Source organism: Schistocerca americana, chromosome X (assembly GCF_021461395.2).
Source record: "Schistocerca americana isolate TAMUIC-IGC-003095 chromosome X, iqSchAmer2.1, whole genome shotgun sequence".
Lineage (NCBI taxonomy): Eukaryota > Metazoa > Arthropoda > Insecta > Orthoptera > Acrididae > Schistocerca > Schistocerca americana.
The window spans coordinates 268482323-268505714 of NC_060130.1; the positions used below are offsets into that span (position 1 = coordinate 268482323).

At 42.1% G+C, this 23392-nt stretch overlaps 1 protein-coding gene across 3 annotated transcripts in view; it reads left to right on the forward strand.

The window, feature by feature from the left end:
• Positions 1-23392, forward strand: part of LOC124556784 — a 191495-nt gene that overhangs the window by 17825 nt on the left and 150278 nt on the right. For 2 of the 3 annotated variants that reach the window (XM_047130792.1, XM_047130794.1), the window contains exons 2-4: positions 21317-21445; positions 21839-22000; positions 22101-22436. In XM_047130792.1, the coding sequence (XP_046986748.1) occupies positions 21317-21445; positions 21839-22000; positions 22101-22436 (627 nt within the window). Of the gene's footprint in view, positions 1-21316; positions 21446-21838; positions 22001-22100; positions 22437-23392 lie in introns of those variants that run through there. The other variant, XM_047130793.1, reaches the window with a different exon arrangement.

Below are 23392 nucleotides of genomic sequence, written 5' to 3' on the forward strand. Positions count from 1 at the left end.
GCACAGGCTGGAATTGGAAAAGACTGGGTAATGAACTCAGCTGTGTCTTTTTTAAAATAATCATTTTAACATTCATCCACTGCAGTTTAAGGAAACTGTGGAAAACCGAGTTGTGGAAGGCCTGACTGGAATTTTGAACCCTTTTTATCCTAAATCCAGTGCCATAAGAAGTGCCATTCTCACTTTGTAAAGAAAGTGAATAATGAGAAAAATTAACCATCGTTTCCCAGTGAGATTAGGAAGCATAGAGTAGCAAATACACACATCAAAAAAAGTTTTGCATTGCCCCGGTTCCCAGAACTCCTGAAGGTAGACGTTGACGTGGATATTGTATCACAGACACAGTCCCTTTGACTGTTCAGAGATGTCACTAAACCCGTCCAAAGATGTAAACAACCATGCATGAGCAGTGCCAATTATACAGAGGGTGTCAGACAGCTGATCGGTCACCCCTCCCCCCCCCCCCTTTGCCCCCCTTCCCCTGCGGGTCCGAGGGTTAGAATAGGCCCTAGGTATTCCTCCTGTCGTATGAGACGACTAAAAGGAGTTTCACACGTTTTGGCCTTTATGTGACGGTCCCCTGTACAGTTTGACCTTCATTCTTCAAAATTTTCCCGAAGAGCGAGCCAATCGGGGAAGGGTGCCTTACAAGGTGCATTGTATCCATTGTGGACTGAGATCCTTAGCCGATTTTCTCGTCGTCGCATTACAGTCCTGCCCATTCTTCATCTCTTGGGCGAGGACACCTTCCTGGGTTCATCTTCCACCATGCACTATGCAGTGCCGATTTCTGTGTTGACAATGACCATGGACTTCTTTGCACCTGATACCCAGCACAGTAGCCAGTCCGTTGTGCTGGGGCTGCCATGTACCCTGTTGGTTGTAGCCCCCTGACAACACAGGCTTGCTCTACTGATGCCTGCACTGTTAACTCCCCACATATGCCAAGGAGTGGATGCCTGTCTCCCTGGGGCATCGGGACTCCCGGCAATGGCCATCCTGCCAGGTGGCCCTTGCCGTGGCAGGGTGGCACCCGTGGGGAGGGCCCTTGGTTGGTGTAGGTGGCATCAGGGTGGGTGACACACAATGAAGCATGGCACATCTTCTCTTGCCGGTGGCCAACCACCAGCAGTCTCTAAGCGTTTGAGGGCTCACTTTAATGCAAACTTGTGTGACCCCAAATCGTTCTCCTCCCTGGCCACACCATGGGAGGAACGAAAGGCTATGAATGACAGCGAGACATATTCGCCCTGGTATCTAGTCTGTACGAGAGCTGATGGGGAATCTTTTGTGTCCATAAAGCCTCAGTTTGTTGTAGAGCACGTAGAGGACAAGTTCGGGGAGGTGGAGGGCTTGTCAAAAATGCGGTCTGGGTCAGTCTTGATAAAAACAGCAGCCTCTGCTCAGTCACAGGCATTACTCGCTTGTAAAAATCTGGGGGATGTTTCTGTTACTATCACGCCCCACAAGAGCTTAAATATGATCCAGGGCATTATCTTCCACAGCGACCTTCTTTTACAGTCCGATGATGAGCTGCGTGCCAACTTAGAGGGACGAGGTGTCCATTTCATCTGGCGCATTCCCCGGGGTCCGAGGGATAATCAGGTTGCCACCGGTGCCTTCATCCTGGCCTTTGAGGGTGACACATTACCCGAGAAGGTGAAGGTGATGGTGTACCTCTGTGATGTTAAGCCATATATCCCTCCCCTGATGCCGTGCTTCAGGTGTTGGACGTTTGGCCATATGTCTTCCCATTGTGCTTCCAGCCTCATATGTCGCGATTGTGGTCATCCATCCCATCCCGATACTCCATGTGCCCTGCCTCCCATCTGTGTCAACTGCCGAGAGTACCATCCCCCTTGCTTGCCGGACTGTAAGATTCTACAGAAGGAACGAAAAATAATGGAATACAAGACCCTGGACCGACTGACCTACACTGAGGCTAAACGGAAATTTGAACGGCTTCATCCCGTGCGTATGACGTCATCTTATGCCGCCATTGTCACTCCTGTTACAGGTCCATCTGCTGCACCACATAGTCAACTCTCAGAGCCAAAGGATCACACCTGCCTCTTTGATGGTGAGGGGCACTTCCCTCCCTGTTGCTCCCACACTACCTACCTTGAGAGCAGCATCCCCTCAACCGTCAGGGACATCAGTCCCCACTTCTAAGCTGGAGAAGTGTAAGTCTTCTCCGGCTTCTCTCGGTAGGAAGGGATCCCTTGGTCCCAGGTTCCTAACAGTGGCAAACCAGACATCTGCCAGGGGCTGAAGGAGCCCCAGGTAGCTGGTTGTAGGGCTTCGCGGTCCTCTTCAGTCCCGGAGACTGAATCAAAGAAGCCCTCCCAGCAAGGGCAACCAAGGGAACAGCATGAGAAATCAAAATCAAAGACCCCTAATACCAAGGGAATTGTGGTGGCACCCACTCCACCGCTACCTACAAGCTCTGCATCTGAGGACGCGATGGAGATTCTGGCATCTGCTGTGGACCTAGATTTCGCCGGTCCCGCAAACATGATGGACGTCGCTCCTGTCGGTACTCAGTCGGTGGCAGCAGGTGACCTAGTGGCGTAATCTGCCTCCTCGGTCCCGTCACACCTTTCTCGGCCATGGACAATGTCATCCTCCAGTGGAACTGCAGCGGTTTTTTCCATCATCTTGCTGAGCTCTGACAACTTCTCAGCCTTCACCCTTTCCTCTGCACTGCTCTTCGGGAAACATGGTTTCTGGTGATGTGAACCCCTGCCCTCCATGGCTATCGGGGTTGTTATAAGAAACGGGCGGCTTAGGAGAGGGTATCTGGTGGCGTCTGCATCTATGTCCTTCACTCTCTTTACGGCGAGTCTGTACCTCTACAAACACCTTTAGAGGCTGTCGTTGTTTGGGTGTGGACGCTTCAGGCTGTAACTGTCTGCAGTCTCTATCTTCCACCGGATGGTGATGTCCCGCAGCATGTCCTGGCTGCGCTGATAGACCAATTGCCGCCACCTTTTTTTGTTACTGGGCGACTTCAATGCCCATAACCGTCTGTGGGGTGGATCAGTGACAACAGGCCAAGGCAGCATTGTTGAGCAAGTATTGTCACAGCTCGACCTTTCTCTTTTAAATAGTGGTGCCTTCACACATTTCAGTGTGGCACATGGCACATACTCAGCCGTCGACCTTTCGATCTGCAGCCCTAGCCTATTACCATATGTCCAATGTAGTGTGCATGATGACTTGTGCGGTAGTGACCACTTTCCGATCTTTCTGTCACTGCCACAGCATCACTCTCCTGGGTGCCCCAGCAGATGGGCTATGAATAAGGCTGACTGGGACTTGTTCACCTCCATTGCCACTATCGAGCCTCTTACCAATGACGCAATTGATGTGGTGGTTCACTCGGTCACCACCGGCATCGTTACTGCCGCAGAATCTACCATTCCCTGTTCTTCTGGGTCCCTGCGATGGAGGACTGTGCCTTGGTGGTCGCCCGATATTGCTGAGGCGATTAAAGATTGCAGGCAGGCACTCCAGCATCACAAGCGGCATCCCTCGTTGGAACACCTCATCGCCTTTAAACGACTCTGTGCGTGAGCCCACCACCTCATTCACCAACATAAGCAGGAGTGCTGGGAAAGGTATGTCTCCACCATTGGCCTCCGTACCTCTCCATCGCAGGTTTGGGCCAAGATCAGGCGACTCTATGGCTATCGGACCCTCTTTAGCGTACCTGTGCTCTCACTGAATGGAGCAGTGTGTACTGACTCTGACACAATTGCAAACCGCTTAGCAGAGCATTTTGCTCAGAGTTCCGCTTCTGTGAATTACCCACTGGCCTTCTGCTCCCTGAAAGAGTGGTTGCAACGTTGGAGCCTTTCATTTCACACGCGCCACCCTGAATCGTACAATGCTCCATTCAGTGAGTGGGAATTCCAAAGTGTCCTAGCTGCTTGTCCTGATACAGCTCCCGGGCCAGATCGCATCCACTGTCAGATGCTCAAACACCTCTCGGTGAACTGCCAGCAACGTCTCCTAGACCTTTTCAACCGTATCTGGGTTAAGGGTGGGTTCCCGTCGCAGTGGCGGGGAAGAATCGTAATCCCTGTGTTGAAACCTGGCAAGAACCCACTGGAGGTGGACAGCTACCGCCTCATTAGCCTTACCAACGTTCTTTGCAAGTTGCTTGAACGCATGGTGAGCCAGAGGTTGAGTTAGCTACATGAGTTTTGGGGCCTTCTGGTTCCGTCTCATGGTGGGTTCCATAAGGGCCGCTCTGCAACCGATAATCTGGTGTGCCTGGAGTCTGCCATCTGTACAGCCTTTGCCCGCCGTCAGCATCTGGTCGCCGTCTTTTTTGACATGCGGAAGACATACAATACGACATAGTGACGTCACATCCTGTCTATGCTTCATGGTTGGGGTCTTTGGGGTCCGCTCCTGATTTTCATACAAAATTTTCTGTCACTACGTTCCTTCCACGTGCAAGTTACGGCCTCCCATAGTTCCTCCTGAGTTCAGGAGAATGGGGTACTGCAAGGATCTGTCGTAAGTGTCTGCCTCTTTTTAATTGCAATTAATGGGCTCGCTGCAGCAGTGGGAACGCCTGTCTCAGCTTCCTTGTATACTGACGACTTCTGCCTATACTATAGCTCCACTGTCATTGCAGCTGTTGAACGGCAACTGCAGGGTGCTATCCCCAAGGCACAGTCTTGGGCTGTAGCGCATGGCTTCCAGTTTTCGGCTGCCAAGACCTGCATTATGCATTTCTCCTGGCGGTGCACTGTTCACACTGAGCCATGGCTTTATCGTGACGGTAAACCTCTTGCTGTGGTGGAGACGCATCAGTTTTTGGGATTGGTTTTTGAAACCCGGTTGACTTGGCTCCCTCATATTCGGTAGCTTAAACAGACGTGCTGGCGGCACCTTAACACACTCTGTTGCTTGCGCCACACCAGCTGGAGTGCCAATCGGTCTACCCTTCTACTGCTGTACCAGGCGTTAATTCAGTCCCGTCTAGATTATGGGAGCCTAGCTTACGGTTCGGCATCCCCTTCAGCGTTGCAGTTGCTGGACCCCATCCTTCACAGCGGGATCCGACTCGCCACTGGAGCTTTCCATAGAAGCCCTGTCAACAACATACTTGTGGAGGCAGGTGTCCCTTCATTGCGATTCCGCAGCCAACAATTACTGGCCGCTTATGCTACACATGTTTGTAGCTTGCCTGGGCATCCCAATTATCGTCTCCTGTTCCCTCAGCCGGTCGTCCATCTTCCGGAAGGGCGGCCCCAGTCAGGGTGTACAATTGCAGTTCGCGTCAGAGCTCTTCTCTCTGGGCTTTAGGTTTTCCCTCTTCCACCTCTTTTCTGGGCCCCTCTGTGTATACCCCCATGGTGTGTGCCCCACCCATGCCTTCGGCTCTATTTGGCACAGGGCCTGAAGGACACAGTCCCTCCTGAGGCCCCCCGTCGCTGCTTCCTTTCAATCCTTGCCGTGTTTCAAGGCTCTGACGTTGTCTATACTGACGTTTCGATGGTTGCTGGTCGTGTCGGTTATGGTCTTACTGTAGGGGATCATTATGAACAACACTCATTGCCGGCTGGCTGCAGTGTTTCCCCTGCCGAGCTGGTCACCAACTCTCGCGCCCTGGAGTATATCCGCTCCTGCTCAGGTGAGACCTTCGTTATCTGTAGTGACTCCCTGAGTGGTTTACGAGCTATTGACCAGTGTTTCCCTCGTTCTCGTCTGGGGATGGCTATCCAGGAGTCCCTCCATACTCTTGCCTGTTGCATCCGCTCTGTGGTCTTTTTTGTGTGGACCCCAGGTCATGTCAGCATCCCGGCAAATGAAGATGTTGACACGCGGGCCAAACAGGCTGTCGGTGCACCAGCCTTGGAGATTGGCATTTCGGAGAGTGACCTCAGATCAGTTTTGCAGCAGAAGGTACTTCACACCTGGGGTGGAGAGTGGCACACCCTTCCTTCACCCAACAAACTTCGGGCCATCGAGGAGGCTACCGGTGTGTGGTGCTCCTCCTTGCGGGTCTCTCGCAAGGACTCTGTTGTCCTGTGCCGGCTGCGCATTGCCCACACCTCGATGACACACAGCTATTTACTGTGCCGCAAGGACTCACCTTTATGTTGCTGCAGGTCAGTTTTGACGGTGGTCCACATCTTGTTGGACTGCCCACTTTTACCTCCGCTCAGGCAGACGTTTGCGCTGCCCGATACGCTTCCTGCCCTTTTATCAGATGACGTTGAGATGGCAGATTTAGTTTTGAGTTATATTCGTGCAGGGGGTTTTTATCGCTTGATCTAATAAGTGTTTGGCCCTTTTTTTTTTGTGTTGAATGGCCATTGGCCTACGACTTAAGACTGGGGTTTTTAGTGCGTTTCTTGGTGGTCGGCTTTTCCTTTTTTGTTTCTATGGTCTGTCAACCACTGTTACACTCAGTGTGATTTTAATTCCTTTTTTCTGATCTCTGTCTGTGTCTTTCTTGTCCTGCGTCGTCTCTTGTCATCTCCATTGCTGGTTCTTATTCTTTGTGGGTGTTTCAAGTTCGTGGAAAAAGGGACTGTTGGCCCTAGTAGTCTGGTCACTTCAATTCCACAAACCAACCAACCAACCAACCAACCAACCAACCAGCTGATCGGTTCCAGTCATTCCACCAGGAAGGAGGTACACGGCTCGTGATGTATGTACTTCAACCATGGCTAGATGGTCAATACGGTGGTTTAATCGCGTCCGCATTGTTACTTTGTGCCAGGGAGGGCTTTCAACAAGGGAAGTGAACCAAAGCGATGTTGTTTGGACATGGAGGAGATACTGAGAGACAGGAACTGTCAATGACATGCCTCACTCAGGTCATCCAAGGGCTACTACTGCAATAGGTGATCGCTTCATACGGATTGTGGCTCGGAGGAACCCCGACAGCAACGCCACCATGTTGAATAATGCTTTTCATGCAGCTACAGGACACTGTGCAACTCAAACTGTGCGCAATAGGCTGTATGATGCGCAACTTCATTCCTGACATCCATGGCGAGGTCTGTCTTTGCAACCACAACACCATGCAGCATGGTACAGACGGGCCCAACAACATGTCAAATGGATCACTCAGGATTGGCATCACATTCGCTTTGCCGATGAGTGTCGCATATGCATTCAAGCAGACAATCGTCGGAGACGTGTTTAGAGGCAACCCGGTCAGGCTGAATGCCTTAGACACACTGTCCAGCGAGTGCAGCAAGGTGGAGGTTCCCTGCTGTTTTGGGGTGGCATTATGTGGGGCTGACTTACGCTGCTGGTGGTCATGGAAGGTGCAGTACTGGCTGTACGCTACTTGAATGCCATCCTCCAACCGATAGTGTAACCATATTGGCAGCTTATTGGCGAGGCATTCGTCTTCATGGACTGGGAAAGATTGAAAAGGGCTGTTTATGAATGACGTGACCCACTAACCACTCTGAGGGATGTATGCCGAATTGCTATTGAGGGATGGGACAATCTGGACCAACAGTGCCTTGATGAACTTGTATGTAGTATGCCATGATGAATCCAGGCATGCATCATTGCATGAGGATGTGCTACTGGGTATTAGGGGTACCGGTGTGTACAGCAATCTGGACCACCACCTCTGGAGGTCTCTCTGTATGGTGGTACGACATGCAATGTGTGGTTTTCATGAGCAATAAAAAGGGCAGAAATGATGTTTATGTTGGTCTCTATTCCAATTTTCTGTACATGTTCCAGAACTCTCGGAACCGAGGTGATGCAAAACTTTTATTTGGTGTGTGTATAAATGACTTAGCGTGGTGATTCTCCTGAAAACTCTGAATTCTCAGGGAATTATGTTTTACCTGGAAGAATCAGGGAAATCTCAAGGAATTCTGCACTTTTAACCTAGCATTGAAACTGAATTTGATTGACTTACAAACCACAAATTTTAAAATACTTACTAATTCAAAGTTTGTTAATTATATGAGTATTATTTCATATAAATTATCAATGTTTGAAAACTGCAGTTAATCTGCTGCTTGTGGATGCCATATAGCTCAGAGCTGAGAAGAAACTAAAGTCATTACTGTCATATGCTGGACCCACCCTCTGCCCCACTCCCCATCGCTGCTCATGATTAATTTATCAGGAACTTCTTGACAATATCTTCCTTCTTGCATCTGGAATTCTCAGGGATTTTTTTCTTTCCCAAGTTCGTGTAGCCACTCTGGTATATAGTGAGGCTGTGGTACATGATGGGACACCTAGTAGATTCTATATTGATTACACAACAGAACTTGTAGCCAGCATTTGTTAAATGTTGCTGGAAAAACTAAAGAAGACACAATTATTGCCAGTTATGCATATATAAGTTTCATTCATATTGGTTTGTTATATAATTACTGAACTCATTTTTAATGACTGTGATGACTTTTGGGGACGAAAGAATTGTATTAGAGCCAACATGGATTTAGGAGCTGTAGCTGTAAGATTTTCAGGTCACCTATTTCATTCAACACACTAAGAAAACTGTAGAAAGTGACAAGATGTTTGCACCTTGTTACTCACCTTGCAGAAGGGCTGTGATTCAGTTTTTCATAATTATTTTATAAACAAAATACAAAAGGAAAATCGCACCAGATACATGACTAAATTGAAGATTTTCTAACACTCAGTGTTCAGCATTCTTTTCTTGATTGCAGAACCTTCATTAATGTGAAAATAGTATTGAGCGTGCAACAAAAAAGTGTTGAAAGACTTTCACAATATATAATAATAATGTAATAGATGATGATTGTCTCTCTCTGAGCTTGTTTGGAACAATATTGCTGCACAGAGAAGTGGCATTGGCACATTATTGTTGCAAATGCCAGAAGCTGTACAGATTATCAGCAGTTCATCAAAGGGTGACATCTGAATCTCAATATAAGCAAATGTAATGTTATTTTGAGCCATTGTCATTTACAGCAGATTAAGTTGGAGTGAACACATAACTTTAGTTGTTAGGAAAGGATACACCACACTATGTTTCAGTACAATAAACTTCAAAAGAAGTTGCTTAAGTAATGCTTTTCTGACATACACTTCAATATTGTTTCATTATCTGAGATCCTTAGCAAGCAGAAGTAATAGTATAGAGAGAAAAAGATTCAAAGGACTGTGTGATTCGTCCCAGATTTATCTTGTTAAAATGAAAATGTTACAGATATTCTCAACAAACATCAGGGCAGATGCTTAAAAAAGGACATTGTGTATCACCAAGGTGCTTACTCATAATATTCTCAGTTATAACCCTCTTTTTGATAAGACACAGTACTTCAGACATATACAGGGCACAGAAAAAAATCTTGGTACTTATATCATAGCAGCATAATGGGGAATCAAATCAAGCAAATTTGGTCAAATAGCTGTAGACCAGAACTTTGCAATAGTGCAGCTGCAGCCATAAAATGCCAGCCAGACAGTGACAAGTGCACAGTAGTGTGTCTGGTCAGAGGATAAGGTTGACCATGTTCAGTGTTATAGTCTTGTTTCAGTGAGCTGTTGTATTGTGTTTTGCTGCAGTTGCTGTGCTGCACTTCAGATGAAATTTCATTGCTGTTACCACTATTATGGCAAAAATTAATACATACTGCCTGTAAATTTCATTATTAACAGCATTGTAACATACAGTATTTTATTTCAACACTCTCACTGTTTTGCTGTTTCTGTTGTGCAGTGCAACAAATTTTTGGAGTTATGGTGCTCCTAACATAGCTAATTTAATAGATATACACTATGTGATCAGAAGCATCCGGACACCTGGCTGGAAATGACTTACAAGTTTTTGGTGCCGTCCATCGGTTATGCTGGAATTCAATATGGTGTTGGTTTACCCTTAGCCTTGATGGCAGCTTCCACTCTCGCTGGCATACGTTCAATCAGGTGCTGGAAGGTTTCTTTGGGAATGGCAGCCCATTCTTCATGGAGTGCTGCACTGAGGAGAGGTCTCGATGTCGTTTGGTGACGCCTGGCATGAAGTCGGTCTTCCAAAACATCCGAAAGGTGTTCTATAGGATTCAGGTCAGGACTCTATGCATGCCAGTCCATTACAGGGATGTTTTTGTCATGTAGACACTCCTCCACAGGCCACGCATTATGAACAGATGCTCGATCGTGTTGAAAGATGCAGTTGCCATCCCCGAATTGCCCTTCAACAGTGGGAAGCAAGAAGGTGCCTAAAACATCAATGTAGACCTGTGCTGTGATAGTGCCATGCAAAACAACAAGGGGTGCAAGCCTCCGCCATGAAAAATATGGCCACACCATAACACCACTGCCTCCGAATTTTACTGTTGGCACTACACACTCCAGGCAGATGATGTTCACCGGGCATTTGCCATATCCACACCCCTCCATCAGATCACCACATTGTGTACCGTGATTCGTCACTCCACACAATATTTTTCCAGTGTTCAATCGTCCAATGTTTATGCTCCTGACACCAAGCAAGGCGCCGTTTGGCATGTACCAGTGTGATGTGTGGCTTATGAGCAGCCACTCTACCATAAAATCCAAGTTTTCTCACCTCCCGCCTAACTGTCATAGTACTTGCAGTGGATCCTGATGCAGATTGCAATTCGTGTGTGATGGTCTGGATAGATGTCTGCCTATTACACATTATGACCCTCTTCAACTGTCGGCAGTCTCTGTCAGTGAGTAGACGAGTTCGGCCTGTACGCTTTTGTACTGTACATGTTCCTTCCCATTTCCCCTTCACTATCACATCGGAAACAGTGGACGTAGGGATGTATAGGAGTGTGGAAATCTCGCCTACAGACATATGACACAAGTGACACCTAATCACCCGACCGCGTTCGAAGTCCGTGAGTTCCACAGAGCACCTCATTCTGCTCTCTCATGATGTCTTATGACTACTGAGGTCGCTGACATGGAGGACTTGGCAGTAGGTGGCAGCACTATGCACCTAATATGAAAAACATATGTTTTTTGGGGGTGTCGGGATACTTTTGATCACATAGTGTACATCCCAGAAAAAATTGGATTTACTGTTACCAGCATTGGCTACAAATCTGAAATTTTCCTGACTTTAACTGTTTGGTTTATGCAAATTAACCATTATCTGTGCTTCTTAGCATAACAGGCAAGTTACTTCCATACAGTGGGTGAAGAGGAATATTCAGTACTAGTCATTGGCATTGACCAGTGCTGTAATGTCAGTGGCTGCTGTTACATCACCTTTTGGTGCCTACTTTCACAATTTGATTGTTAGTTGTTGAAGCTGATGTATGTGAAACCAGAGGAATCTGGTTGTGGTGACTGATTTGTAGCTTAGCCAATCCGAAAATATCGCCACTGGTATCGTATTATAGTCTCCATGTTGTTTACGATGTTTGTCATATGTTTCCTATGTCACTCGTAAGATGCTGAATAGTATGGAACATTCATCTTTATACCATACACTTGTTAATCTGCAGACAGCCGTTTTATGACTGTAGCTCCAGAACAATACATTTCCAACTTATGCATGTTTTGGGAAATTTATTCTGTTTGGTGGCACCTGCCTTCTTCTGGTCATACTGTAGTTTTTTGTGTTTTAATTCTGTTCCCTATAGGACATGTAATGAATGTAATGCTAAAATTAAAGAAATTAGATCCCTAGAAGGCTCTAGCATTTTCCAGAGTCATAGAATAGTGTGATCATTTCTAAAATGCATTTCTATATGCGATTTTTACTCTTAGTTACCATAAATGTTAAAGAATGCACTTTGGGTGTATGGTATACATACAACAGTCATAATTAGTTAAATGTTTTGTAGATAATTTACACGTTTTCATCATAATGATGGAGAACAGTCAGTTCACATGCTACATACGTATGATTTTTTGTGAATATGGCTGGCTGCTGGCCATTTTCAGGTTTTTAATAGCTCACTGACCATAGGTTAATAACAAATGTATTAGCCTTTAACACTCGTCATTTAACTACCAATTTTTATTTTTTAACCTACATTTACTATCATTTTTTAATTAAAAACTAATCTATGGGATAGAAGTTATCAAGAAGAAATTATTTTAGTCTAGATTTGAAATTTGTTTTGCTATCCATCAGACATTATAGATTGTTGGACAAACGATAATATTTTTGCCTGTGTATTAATCTCCTTTCTGAGACACTGATACCTTTAGTTGTGGGTAATAAATGTAACTTTTTTCCTTATGTTGTTGCAGCTGTGAACAACATTGTTCCTATCAGTTTGTCATCATTGACAGATTTCATTAGGTGATGGTCAAAAAGTATATGACTTTGATTTTGTAAATAAATCTTTATTCAGATAAAATTGTTTGACATCAGTCACCTTCAAAGTAATCTCCTTCAGCTTCTACACACACCTTCCAATGTTGCTACCACTGCTGGAAGCAATGCTGGAAAGTGCCTTTTTGTATGATGTGGAACTGCTCCATTGAATTCTGTGCATAATATCTTCCCTGTTAAAAAATCTGCTTCCTTTCACATTCTTTTTCAGTTTAGGGAAAAGCCAGAAGACACCCGGTGCTCGGTCAGGGAAATAGCTGGGCTGGCAAGCTACAGGTGTGTTGTGTTTGGTCACAAATAACCCCTGAATTAATTGAAAATGATGAGTGTGTTCCAGTGTATAGCCCGATCGAAGTGGTGACACAGATTTGCAGTTGAGTTTAAATCTGGGGAGTTTGGTGGCCTCGAGAGTGAGGCAAACTCATTGTGGTGGTGTTCGAACACATCGTGTACATTGCGAGCTGTGTGACATGTTACATAGTCCTGCTGGTGCATGCCGGCATGCCAAGGAGAAACAAGCTGCATGTAAGGGTGGACATGATCCCTTGTGTTGATCCAGTGCGCCTTCCGGAATGACGAAATCACCTAAGAAATGCCATGAAAACATTCCCTAGACCATAACGCTCCCTCCTTCCAGCTTTCATTGCTGATGAACAGCAGTCAACATGTCATCATGGGTACATGAACCAGGTGCCTGCTGTGGAAGCCCATACACAGCTACACTCACCGAATGGTCCTTGTGGAGACACTGATGGCAGTTCCTTGGTTCATGTGGGTGGTCAGTTGCTCAACAGTTACATGTTGACTTGGCCTACACATCTATCATGCACTCTTGTCATCTATGGCCTGTAGTGCATTGCAGTTACCTCGGTGCCAGTTTTGCATGGTGCCATTTTGACATGTATGGTATATGTTACACATGATTATACACGAGCGGCCTACAAACTTAGCTGTTTCTGAAATGCTTCCACTGGCCCAAAAGCCAATGATCAAAGGTCAGCTAAATCACTCCGTTTCCGCATTACAAAAACGACTGCACTGTTTTCCGCGACCTCCCAGCACACTTTATATACCCTCTACTGCTAGTGTCACCTGCGTGTGGTTATTGCACATTGATGTTGAACATAGTTGGTGCTCACATTAATGTGACTGGACCATGTTGAAGTAGAACTACCTTTATGAGGCTCTGCGTGTGAAGCTCTTAGGCATCCAGATGAATAATACACCGAGATGACTCAAGTACATGGATAAGTTAATGGAGAAAGTTCAGTTCTGCTTGATTTGCATTTAGAAATCTCTCTTTGTGTTGACCTGCAGAAGTGATTTACTGGCATACATTTCAGACTTTGTCAGTACTGTCCTATTGCATAATTGTCAAGAGCAATACAGCTAAGGATAAAACCAGTATTTATTCTACAGGCTGTAGAAGCTTTGCCAGGGACCTTGCAATTCTTACACTAATGTGAGAATACATTTAATCCCTAATGGTCTTTGTTGTTATTATAAGTGTGAATTTAGGGTGAAGTGTAAAAGTCACATCCACAATACTAGAAGTAAAAATAATTTCCAAATAGACTGTGCACTTACATTTAGATTTCAGAAATTAGTTTTCTTTTCTGATGTTAAACTCTTTTATGGGTTGCTGGCAGGCATCAGGCAGGGAATTAGAACTGCTCCGATATTGAAAACTAAAGTAAAAGAAAATGTTATTTGCCACTCTTACTATTATTGGTTGGATTATTTGGACACTGGTAAGTAAATTCCAGTTTACATTAACATTCACCTTAAACATGTTTTTAACTTTTTCAGTGTATAGAAAGCTGGTAGTGTTCTCAGTAAAGTTATTATATGCTTTGTTTGAAGTTTTGGATAGAAACACCAAGAGAAAGAGCTGTGTTTTTATTTTTTTTATCTCTCTTTAATGTAGCTGCTTTTCTGTTGAGGTACAGATTAATTAATCTAGAAGTTATTCTCATAATTACCAGTGTGAGTAGATTAACGTTATACAATCAAGGCCTTCACGACTGGATGTTTCAGCTGCTGAGAATTCTTCCAGGTTGTATGGCCGTGGTCCATGGAACTCTTCTATCCCTGACATTTCGTCCAAAGCTACGTTGGACATCTTCGGAGGTGCTCCTGGTTGTGCTGAGTCTTGCTGACTGACGACTCGTATGTCGAAGAATTGCCCAAATACCGTGGAAAGTGGGTGTGGTCTGTATTTCACTTGATAGCAGTGATAAACCTTCGGACTAACTAAGAAAATAGGCCAAGCACTTTGTTCCGTTAAGAATAAACGCCCCCCCCCCCTCCCCCTTCTGTAAGTGGTGTATACAAGATTCTTTATACATGTGGTAGGGTCTGCGGTTGGAACTACAAAGAGAAGTGTGAATATAAGGTTGAAAGAACATAAAAGTCTTTGCCAACTAGGGAAAACAGTCAAGTCAGCCATGGTGGAACATGCTCTTCAGTCAGGTGATCACTTAGTGAAGTTTTCAGAAACTGAACGAACTATTACCCACGTCAATATAGAGAAGCCATCGAAATCCACGTTTATATAGAGAAGCCATCGAAATCCACGTCTATATAGAGAAGCCATCGAAATATATAAACATGGGGATAATTTTAACAGAAAAGAAGCAGCTGTGAAACTCTGCGATATATGGACAGTGGCGCTACAGAATCGATGACAAGTTTTTATCTTTGATGTACTATGATTAATATTTACATTTTATCCTTGACGAGGTTTATCTCTGCTATCACGTGAAATCCAAACCACAACCACTTTCCACGGTATTTAGCCTGTTCTTTGATGTCCAACTCGTCAGTCGGTAAGACTCGGCACAACCAGGAACACCTACGAAGATGTCCAACATAACTTTGGACGAAACGTCAGGGATAGAAGATTTCCATGGACCACAGCCATACAACCTGGAAGGATTCTCGGCAGATTAACGTTAGTTGTAATAAATCGTTGCTATAGTTTACAGAAGCTGCTAATTAACCTATAATTAGACTTGATGAACACCCTTGAAGGCTCTCTTTTATTATGGAATTTATAGAGCATAACGTAGAAATTAATAGGTGAAAACCAACCTTTCTTCCTTCCACATTGAGTGTGTTATAACAAGCCCTTGTGTGGTTTACTTTCCATATTCTTACAATCAAAGTGTATTGGTAAAACATGGTTTATAAACCATGTTTTACAAAATACTTTTACAAATACCTTCAACATCTTTGATTTTTTTATGTTATTTGGTCCATGCAAAATGTTCTCGGAATCCTTAGAGGAAAGGATTCCAGTCCCATTCTGAGTGTTCAGCTATAATTTCTTGTGATTTTCTAGAGTTAATATAAATACACACCGAAATTGTTTGTACAAAGCTTTATTAATTTCTCCTCCACCTTTGCCATGAGAGGCGTATACTGCCCTCTTAATGTATACATTTGATACAACATAAAAAACTAAAGATCATTGTCTGGAAATTTTAATCATCATCCATTTTCCAGGTAGTACTACCAGTGCTAGACAGAGGACCTTGTCCATTAAACATCTCAAATTTCCTATTGACTTACCAATTTTCACATGTAACACACGAGATATTATTTCCAAATACCTTGGTGGTGGTGGTGGTGGTGGTGGTGGTGGTGGTGGTGGTGGTCTGCAACCAGAAGTTACTCTAAAAAGTATTTACGCGATGTATGGATAAAATTTATTGAAGAGCTCTGTTATTCATTGATGAGCTTGGCTTATCATAACGTACAGGGCCCCAAGTTCAGTACCTGATTTTCCCAAAAATTGAGTTCTGATGAGGGCGCCCATTCTGCATTGCGATATTAACTTGAGGTGCTTCAGTGCAGATGCAGTGGATTCATTAACATGTTCAGGGCAGGAGGTATGGTACTGTATTTACTCGAATCTAAGCCACACCTGGAAAATGAGACTCGAAATCAAGGAAAAAAGATTTTCCCAAATCTTAAGCCACACCTGAAATTTGAGACTTGAAATTCAAGTGGCGATAAAAGTTGTAGACTGCCCCTCCAAATCGCAACAAAGTTGGTCCATTGTAACGTGACACACAATTGAGGTCGAATGGTTTGAAGATACAGCTACAGTAGTTTGGTTTGAGTCATAAGCTTAACAGTTAAGCTTTATCAAGTAGCCATTGCTATGTGTCAGGCGGGCACCCTTCCTTTTGCACGTGCTTCGTCTGGTTTGAATCGATTGCTTATTTTGCTTTGATCTGATAAGTGCCGTTCTCTTTGTTATAGGTGTTTACGTCACTCTAAGCTGAAAATGCATTATTGTACTGTGTCATGCATTGTTTGTCGCATTCTGATAATGAGTGTTTACGACCTGTCGCTGCTCGCGGCATGGCTTGCTTTTGTGCGCTCTACCGCAGCTTACAATTTAAAAAAAAAAAAAAAAAAAAAAAAAAAGAGAGAGAGAGAGAGAGAGAGAGAGAGAGAGAGAGAGAGAGAGAGAGAGAGAGAGAGAACTCTCCCCGAATTTCAGTAGTAATCCTCTCCATGATGCACATCATCTCTCACTTGTAGCATTTGCCATTAGAGGTTGTGGAGTATCTCCTTAACACTCTCAAGCTCAAGAAGAAACATATTAGTCATCATTGGAGCTTCTCTGGTTCTTCTATTAACCCCTTAACATATTGATATTTGTTTCAAATTATGTGCCAAAAAATATTATTTTTTTATTAATGAGAAACATCGTACAATGAACAGCATTACATATAGATGTATAAAGATAGCTTTTAAAGTTCAAAATAATGAGTTACAAAGTTTTGAACATCACCGGTAATAAAATCTTGAGTATACTCGTGCGCTAGACTTTGACTATAATAGCCTGAAACTTGAAGTCAATTTTTTAGTTTATGTGTAGCTGTGAAGACTAACCTAACCATTTATTTCACAACACTTTCCTGAAACCATTGTCTAAACAACAATGCAGGAGAGAACAGAAAGTGCGCATTTCGTTGTCTAGTATCCAAAGCTGCACACAATAAAGACAATATCTAGTGGCAACCACCTTAATCATAAAATGACAGCCGGTCTACAAATGTAGAACCAGATGCTCTCTAGTGGCCGAACACATAACTATCAGTGCTGAAATGGTTATAAGCAAGGGTTTATTTTTTCAAAGCTCTGTTCTTAAGTTGTCCAAGTATACTCCGGATTATAAGTTTCTGTCAAAATAATAAAAAAGACATAACTCTGGGTTTTGTGTTAAGGTAAGGGTCCCAGACTGATGATCAGTTCTCAAGTATAGGTTGAACAAGTGGTTTGTAAGCCACTTCGTTCTTGGATGAAATCCATTTCCATGAGATTCTTTCTATGAAACTGTCTAGCATTTGCTTTCCATATAATTTTTTTTATGTTGTCATTCCACCTTTATGTTACTTCGAATGGCTACTCATAGGTATTTTATAGTAGTTATCGTTTATAATGATTTCTCGCCAATAGTTGAAGTATATGGTAGTGGATTTCTTTGCATATTAATGCAAAATATGTTACATTTATTTATGTCCATGCTAAATGCCAGTCCCTTGCATCAATCATTGATCTCTTCTGCGGGTCCTCCTATAATTCACTTCAGTTTTCTGGCTTTGGTACCTTGTTATAAGCAACTGCACAATCTGCAAACAGCAATATGGAGCTTCTTCAAACTACCTCTACATCTGTAGATTTTATCCTATTAAGAGTCACATGTTGATGTATCTGCAAGGAAGTCTTGAATTCAGTCACAAATCTGGGCCGATACTCAATAGGCTCATATTTTGTTCACTAAACGGCAATGCAGAGCTGTATTAAGTCAAGGAAAACAGCAGCCACCTGGGACTCTGAAAGTCATAGTAGGGCCTAAGTCCTATCACATATGCAACAGTTTCGAATTCAGAGGCTCTCTGCCATCTTGTCGATAAACGGATATTTGCAGATGCATTGAGCTTCATTGACACAGGGTTTTCCATATTTTTGGCATGGCTTTTATCTGTTCATTGCTTAATGATAAATCATTAAACAGCGTATCTAGAAAGAATAAATGTCAAATTATGCTTTTGTGTCTTTCGTATCAACATGTAGAGTTTTCATAAGTTACTCACAAAATTACCATTTTGTAGCTTCTTTCTTAAGCTATGTATTGTGTGGTTTGCTACATCACATAATGCTTTTGTGATATAGTAATGCAGCAGTGGTGGGGGCAGTATACAATCATCCAAGAGAGACCACTTTATGTATGTACCCAGTCTAGGGGTTGCTTTCTCAATTTGATTTATTTGAAAATAAAGGCAGCCATAGCATGACAGCAACACAAGGATCGTTGTGGTTTTTAGAACAGCAATTTGCTGTAATGGAATCTTCGTCAAAGTCCCATACTCAGGTTGCATCCTTTCTTAATATTTAGTCGTGCCTTGCATTGATTTGTTGCTGACAACTCTAAAATTGGTTTGTTTGCAAATATAACCATTATGCTTGTTTCACATTCAGGTAAGAAAATGAATAACATAATCTCATCTTTTGGAGGGAAGCAACTCTTGATTCACAGCTAAGAGGCTGGCTTGTAAGTGCAGTAAAACTCAGAACATCTAGTTTCTTATGCAAGTTGCTTTTTACACTGTCCTTCAACACTCTTACAATGGTAATCTGATCATTTAGGTAGAGGATACCAGATATATGGCATTGATAGTAGATAGAGATCGCTTACTAAAGGCCCATCTTCATGAACTGTTGCAGAAACTGAATGCCACTATATTTACAGTTAAAATGTTTTCAACAGTTAGTGCCAGTGACAAACTAAAACTTGTTTATTTTGCATAATTTTATCATCTTGTGGTGGTGCAGTTCTTCTTACGTCTTTGAAAATAGGACAAGGAATTCCGCCTTATATAAGACACCTTTTCAGTTTCATTTTACCCAGACATGTTTCAGCACTTTTTGTGATATCTTCAGTAGGTTATTTTATTTTCTTAACTTACATGAACCTATTGGGTATTTATGTTGGTAGCTAATCTGCTACACAATCTACAACTTGTCATGGCTTTGATGTTGTAGTGTTTCCATTGAATAGTGACAAAACTCTACCCATGTTTGAAAATTCATAGAAAGTGCATTATCAAACGACCATAAGTCACAGAAATCAGCGTATTCACCTCGCCAAAACATATGAGAAAACACTATATTATCAAAGCCATGACAAGTTTTACATTGTGTAGCAGACTAGTTATCAACATAAATACCCAATAGCTTCATGTAAGCTAAGAAAATAAAATAACCCACTGAAGCACAAAAAGTGCTGAAACATGTCTGGGTAAAACAAAACTGAAAAGGTGTCTCGCATAAGACTGAATTCCTCATCCTATTGGCATACTTTTATTCCTTGATGTGGTAGAGGATATCATCTTGTGGGCAATTCTGCTCAACCACAAAGAATAGTTTTAACCAGAAAGTGAGCAACCTAACCTCTATATAATAAGCTTAAACTGACACCACAATAAATCTTCTCACTTATGAGATTTGTGATTGACAGTAGGAACTTGGTTAACAAGGGCAGTGATAGCTATTCAGTTCGTCATAAGATGACGAACAGTTTTTGTCGTGAGCATATCTTTAAGTAAGGTTAAAACATTGCACAGCACTTTGCTGTATACAGTTTCAGTAGACAACAACAACAGATGAAGGCTGTTTGAGAAAAACTGCAGGTTTTTTAAATTGAAACTGTAAGCTTTTCTCTGAGCAGGTGACTTTTATTCCATCCAGGAATGCTTAAGTAAAGGTTAATTGTGATTTATTAATGAATTCACTAAAATGAATGGAATAGTGGACAAAAATTCTAAATATTTTAGTATCATTCCATGAAAGTATGGTTACTGTTAACTATTAAAATGAATTCAAAATTTAAAGAAACTGTTGATGTAAAGAAGATTCAGGCTTGTTTATGTAATCCAGTTACGCCAATTGGGGTTTTCCCCGTTAATTCCAGGTGAATACCGCTATAGTTCCTAACATTGGGCAAAGGCTGACATGTTTCCCTTTCATATCCCATAATTAAGCGTGAGGAAATGAGGTACATTCTTATGCTGTATGTTTATTATTATTATTATTATTTCATAGTCAGCATTTTGTTTTTATATTTCTATTTTAAACGATTCTGGGTATATTACGTACCTTATGTGACTGAGTAAATGAAAAATAAATATTTTGGTAATTTGAATGTAAGATCAGAATTTATTCACTTTGCTTCTTTTCTTTCAACTAAGTGCATTTCGTTATTGTGAACATTAAAAATTATTGAAACCTATATTCCTGGCATCCCCCCCCCCCCCCCAACAAGCACATTCACTTTCACTAAAAGTGTTGACACACAACAAATAGTAAAGGGTAGAGTAGTCAGTCACAAATAATGTTTATTGCTTATCCAGACTTCAGTCACTGTGTGGCCATGTTCACTGCTCAAAGAACCAATTACAATAAGTTAACTGTTAACTGAAAAACATTAGTCACCTTTTGTAGTTACACCATGTTTGTTTTATGTAAATAAGTTTTTAAAAAAGTATAAAATAATAGCATGGGAGTTTACTAATTGTAAAGTAAAGTAAAGTAAAGTAAAGTTTTCAACACATCACACATGTAAAGAGGTCATTGTAGATTCATATGAAGAACACTGAAGCCATCTGCATTGTAACTGTAAACAGCAATCTCAGTGCAAAATTGGCCTTTGACATGAATAGTCCATTTGGGACTGTGCATATAATGTGGTTTTAAACTTTTAACTTGCATTTATTGATATGTATTTCTGATTGACACATTAAAGCTTATACAACTCTACATTTAATGAGGCATGCACATTACCTTATTGTAATGGTTTCTTTTTATGTCTTTTTTTAGCACAGATGATGGCCATACTGTGACCAAAATCTGTATATGCAATCAATGTCATTTGACTAACTACTTCCCTATGGAACCAAACATAGTTGACATATAAATATCCTTTGATGTCTGTTTCTTCTGTTGCAGCTGTCAGCTCTGTATGAGGTGAAACCACCTATATCAAAAGCCAAAATGACTAGCATAACTAAAGGAGCTATCAAAGCCATAAAATTCTACAAACATGTTGTTCAAAGTGTTGAAAAATTCATTCAGAAGGTATTTAGAATGATAATCAATCATGACCTTTTTTACTTTATTTTGTTATTCACATCTCTTGTCAAGCTGATATATGTAGAAAGTACGCTCATTGAGTTAGAGTAATGTTAATGTGTGGTTAATAATGAAGAACATGTTCTGTTAATTGCAATGGGACAACATTGACAGACTGATATACTTAGTATTGAGGTATTTATTACTGAGATATTAAGTTTTATATTTAACTTTCCTAAAGTAATTTATGAAATCATGTTTTTCATATCAGTACCATTTGCCCAGATAGGCACACTCAAGACACGTGTGGTCTCTATTTCATTATACGGTAAAAGTTAAATAACATTATTTTAAATGTGATACTATTTTTCACTGATGTAACTGAATTTTTTTTTTTAGTGCCGGCCTGAGTATAAGGTTCCTGGACTATATGTTATTGATTCAATTGTTCGGCAGTCGAGGCATCAGTTTGGAGCTGACAAAGATGTTTTTGCTCCCAGATTTGCAAAAAATCTGCAAAATACTTTTGTACATCTTTTCAAGTGCCCACCAGAAGAAAAGGTTGGTTGTCAGCTATTACTTCATGGCTACTTTTAGGAGGGGGAGTAGTCCTCGAATTATTGTTATACTATTTGTGAATGTTGACTTTTTTTTGTTACAGAGCAAGATTGTCAGGGTGCTGAATTTGTGGCAGAAGAACTCAGTTTTTCAATCTGAGGTTATACAACCTCTTTTTGATCTTGCAGATCCAAATCATCCGATACACAAGGAGCAGGCACAAGTAAACACCCCAAATAATGGCTCAATAACAACTATGAATAATGTTGGGAAAACACCACCTCAGTTAAACAGAACACCAAACAAGACTCCTTCATCAAATAATAAATCAACCGATAGCAGCACACCTTTGTGGACATCTCAAAGTGATTCAAGCAACAGTTCTTCACTTCAAGTTTCAAACCAAGCTGTTGACACTGCAAGTTTGAATAGCAATCAGGTGTGTGCAGAAGTGGTGAGTCCACAGGCAATTGGCAGTTTTATGCTATTAGTTATATTTGGTAGTACACATACTTGCTATTTGAAAAGGAACAAAGGAAGTATTGCTCTCACAGTTCAGTCCAAAATTATGACAGCTTAAAAGTTAGATGTGAAATGAACTATCTGCAGCTGGAAAAAAGCAAATCCCCATTCCCCACCATTTCCTTGTCTGGCAATTAACTTCTGCTGCCTGTATCTGGATCAGAATAATTACATGATTGATAATGGAACCTGGTTAAGCATGAAGAAAGGCAATGTTGTAAGTTTGCTATTACTTGCTCGTGCAGTATAACTTGTGGTCACAGTTGTTTGGTTTAGTACTGAATACTGTCAAAAGCTTCCTTTTAACAAGCAGTTTTGCATAAAGGGATCCAACTCTTAGTAAAAACACAATTTTATTCTTATTTATGCACAACCATTTTTCACCACTGTTGTGGCATCTTCAGGGGTCATTTTTTTCTACTTTCATTACATAACGTCTTTCCTGTGATTTTATTATTGCTTTCCATTACAGGTCTAAGCTACGTGCAGCATAGACCTGTGCTTGCAAGTGGTAACCAGGTACAGGAAAGACTAAGTGTAATATAAGAAGTAGTAAATACACACTCACGGAAGATGTCACAACAGTTAGAAACATGTTCTTGCAGAAATGCAGACCATGTTAATCATTATTTTCTGTGAACATTAGAACAGAGCATAAAAATTTAAGATGATGATGGAATTTCACTTTGTGGATTCATAATATCCTTATCACTTTTCTGCACATTTTTATTGATACCGTCAAGACATGTTGTTATATTAAATGAAGATACTGCACAAAGAGTCATCAGCTTGTGGTCTTGTGGTTAGTATTGCTGACTTGATCTCGGGGCCCTATGTTTGATTCCTGCTGGCTTGGTTGGGGATTCTTTGCAC